The following is a 3,270-nucleotide window of genomic DNA, read 5'->3' on the forward strand; positions in this document are numbered from 1 at the left end:
GTGAACAGATGGGTCGCTAATGTTGCGCTGTGCAACAACTTTAGGCAGTCAGCTCGGCGAGAAGCATGCTATCTGTCTAGTTTGATGGTAACCCAGCTCGGCGAGAAGTGGTCTATTATATTTTTGCAATGATCTTTCTAGAATCAGAGGGGGAACACCTCTCCAGTTCCATTTCTTTCAAAATGAAACCAAGTCTCCAGTACAGGGAACCAAAGCTACAAAAGACCAGCAAGGTTTTACCAGAGCCATACTTCTACCAGGCCAGGTCTAGGAGGCGCCCCGCGGGCACAACACCGATAAACAGCACTTTTACAATCAGCACTCGAAAAACTGAACCACAACTAAATTAAAACCAAACATCTTGCGCCAAACTAATAAAGCCTATTCTCTCACCAAACTAATTGTATTTTTGCAATGATGGGATCATCGAATCTTAAGGCCGGAGCCTGCACTTTGATCAATATCCGCATAGAGGAGCGACTTCTGTAAAACATAACAGTCAGGAGGCATTGTACGAATGCATATTTTCTTGAGAGGAAGATCAGATAAGCTTCAATTTATTGTATTCAACAAAGGGGATAAATCATCTCATTACATCACATACAACATACTGTATGCAACCTTTTCGGAACAGCGTTACTAATGGTACATTCCGAGCAGATCGACGACAGCCATCAGAATTCGGAATAGATTCAGAGCATGAGAAAATTATGGAAAACAGAGGAAATACAAAGTAAAGGGTACACATCCAGATTGACCGAAGGAGCAGCAGCAGCATCCAGCAAGATCGAAGACCCATGATTCTCGTCTACTTGGTGAACTCGATGGCCCAGGCGTTGGCGTAGATGTATGTGGACTTGAAGCCGGCGAAGCCAGCTCCCCTGGCGAGCGCCTCGTACTCCCTCTCGTACCTCTCCCTGCCACCGGGGTTGTGCGCGAGCATGATCATGTCGACGTGGAACACCCCCTGCGAGCTGGGCTTGGCCTCCGGGTGCACGGGCAGGATGCACTCCACCAGCACCACCTTGCCGTTCGCTGGCAGCGCGTCGTAGCAGTTCTTGAGCAGCGTGGCGCAATGCTGGTCGCTCCAGTCGTGGAGGATCCACTTCATCAGGATGGCGTCGCCCGAGGGCACCTTCTTGAACATGTCGCCGCCGACGTGGGTGACGCCCGGGAACGGCGGCGCCTCGGAGATGACGTGGGGGAGATCGAAGTTGATCCCCTTGATGGTGGGGTAGTGTGCGGTGATGGCGGCCACGGTGGCGCCGACGCCGCCGCCGACATCGACGAGGGTGCCGAGGCCCTGGAAGCCGTCGTAGAGCTGGAGGAGCTTCTTGGTGATGATGATGGAATTGTTCTTCATCGCTTCGTTGAACACGCGGTTGAAGCGCGGGTCTGTGCCGTGGTACTCGAACGCCGACATGCCGTACGCCTTGTTGAACGGGATGCCGCCGTCAAGGACCGCGTCCTTCAGGTAGTACCTGAGGATTGATTCGGAGAACATATTTTATTCCCACGAACTACTACCTCCGTTCCAAGGCGAACTTTGACCATAAAAATTGAGCAACAAAATCTTGGTTATATTATATCTAATTAGTATCGTTGGATTCGTATTGAAAAACACTTTCTAATGATATTAATTTCATACAAATAGTCTTTATATATTTGAACTAATTCTTAGTGAAACGAAAAGCACGTAAAACGAGGACGCCTTATTCCTTGAATCGGAGGTAGTAGTATATATCATCGTGTGAATAACGATAGCAGTAGAAACTGAGGTTGGATAGATTTCTCGCGAAGAAAATCTGCTTTTCTTTTCAAGAATACGGAAAGTTGCTTCTTATTGGTCCAGATTCTATTTTAGCTCGGCTCGTCGTCGATACTCCCAATGACGCTGAAGAACACCATCGAGTACTAGATAAACTACTGTACTAAACTCCCGGAGTACTATTGAAGCTCAATTTGGCAAAGAAAAATCAGCTATGATGTATGTGTGGACCCACACGCCAGCGACAGGAAATTAATGGGCAAGGTACGAAGCGGAACGATGTACAGGAGTAACTAACTCACCAGCTCTCCATAAGGACCTTGTCCTGGTTCATGAGCGCGAGCGCCGCCATGGAGACGCCGTCCTCGTTGGGGGTGAGGAACTTGCACACCGGCGCGGCGCCGTACCGCCGGGAGAGGCGGCCGTCCGTACCCTCCTCCACAAGGCACGACACTACGTTGTACGACGCCAGCAGCCGGAGCATGCGGTCCACCATGTCTGGTGCTTCCGGGTTCGCCGCGCACGGGAGCTTTGCGGCCACCTCGGTGGGGGTCAGCGACTTCCCGCCGGCGGCCATGAGGGTCTCCAGGAGGCCAAGCTCGATGGTGTTCTTCAGCGTCATTGGGAGGATCGACGACGAGCCGAGCTGGAGGGCGTACATGCACGCCTCCTCGTCGGCGGACGCGGCAATTTCGGCTGCGGTGGAGCCCATCTCTGCCTGCGTCTGCTTCTCCTGGGCCGAGAGACGCTGGTGTGCTGCTGGGTGTTTTTGGTAGTATGAGCGAGAGACCCGAGCAATCAGGTGTACATTGGAGGAAGGGTGAGAAGGGGCTATATATATGGGGCTTTCTCCCTTCACCTACCACACACACTACCTACTGTTTTTGTCCTGGCGAACTCCGGGGATCGGCCGACTATAGCTACAGCCGGTTATGGCACAAAAATTTAGGTTAATGGTACAATTATTTTCTGAATGAAATAATTTTACCTGTATTGCGGAGAGAGGCCAGCCCGCGATGGTCATCAGAGCGGTCGCGAGGTGGCAGGCGGCGAGCACTCTCAAGGGTTCCTTCTTCGAGGGCGGGGAGGGGAGGGGGCAATGCGCTTTCTCCTTGGCGCAGAATGGTCCCTGGCATCCCTAGGATAGCAGGGGCCCGCACCATCGAACGGGAGACGGTCAGTCCTCCTTGGAAACGAAGGGCACCCACGAAGTGCGCCAACCTTGGCAGCCACGCATTGGCTCGCGAGTTGTCTCCCACTGCCTCCAGTTGAAACTCAAGCTTGGTTTCCACAGTGAGAGGTTGGTGGGATTGTGGGTCCCGAGGCGAGTCGGAACGGGATGTTGGCTACCAGCAGCTCCCCGGGGTCCACTATCCTCCTCACGGTTTCGCGTTTGCGGTCTGTAGACAGAAGGTGACCGCTGCAAGGGGGGTCACCACCCTCTCACGCATGCGCGTCTGTGGTGCACACGCGCTCGTTCGAATGCCGTGTGGCCATCAACG

At 52.9% G+C, this 3,270-nt stretch overlaps 1 protein-coding gene across 1 annotated transcript; it reads right to left on the bottom strand.

The window, feature by feature from the left end:
- Positions 1-717: 717 nt before the first annotated feature.
- On the bottom strand, positions 718-2,558 carry LOC124701968 (tricetin 3',4',5'-O-trimethyltransferase-like). The gene is made up of 2 exons (XM_047234068.1): positions 2,071-2,558; positions 718-1,481 (listed from the first exon to the last, which is right to left on the bottom strand). Exons 1-2 carry the CDS (start codon positions 2,478-2,480, stop codon positions 809-811), a joined length of 1,083 nt encoding a protein of 360 aa, XP_047090024.1. The 5' UTR covers positions 2,481-2,558; the 3' UTR covers positions 718-808.
- Between the last annotated feature and the right edge of the window lie 712 nt (positions 2,559-3,270).

Source organism: Lolium rigidum, chromosome 3 (assembly GCF_022539505.1).
Source record: "Lolium rigidum isolate FL_2022 chromosome 3, APGP_CSIRO_Lrig_0.1, whole genome shotgun sequence".
NCBI classification, from domain to species: domain Eukaryota; kingdom Viridiplantae; phylum Streptophyta; class Magnoliopsida; order Poales; family Poaceae; genus Lolium; species Lolium rigidum.

What these genes read in the sequence shown, in the direction of transcription:
- LOC124701968 (XM_047234068.1), bottom strand. Translation starts at nt 2,480, where the DNA reads ATGGGCTCCACCGCAGCCGAAATTGCCGCGTCCGCCGACGAGGAGGCG. An exon ending in AAGGTCCTTATGGAGAGCTG is followed by an intron (nt 1,482 to 2,070) that starts GTGAGTTAGTTA and finishes ATCAATCCTCAG; the next exon opens with GTACTACCTGAAGGACGCGG.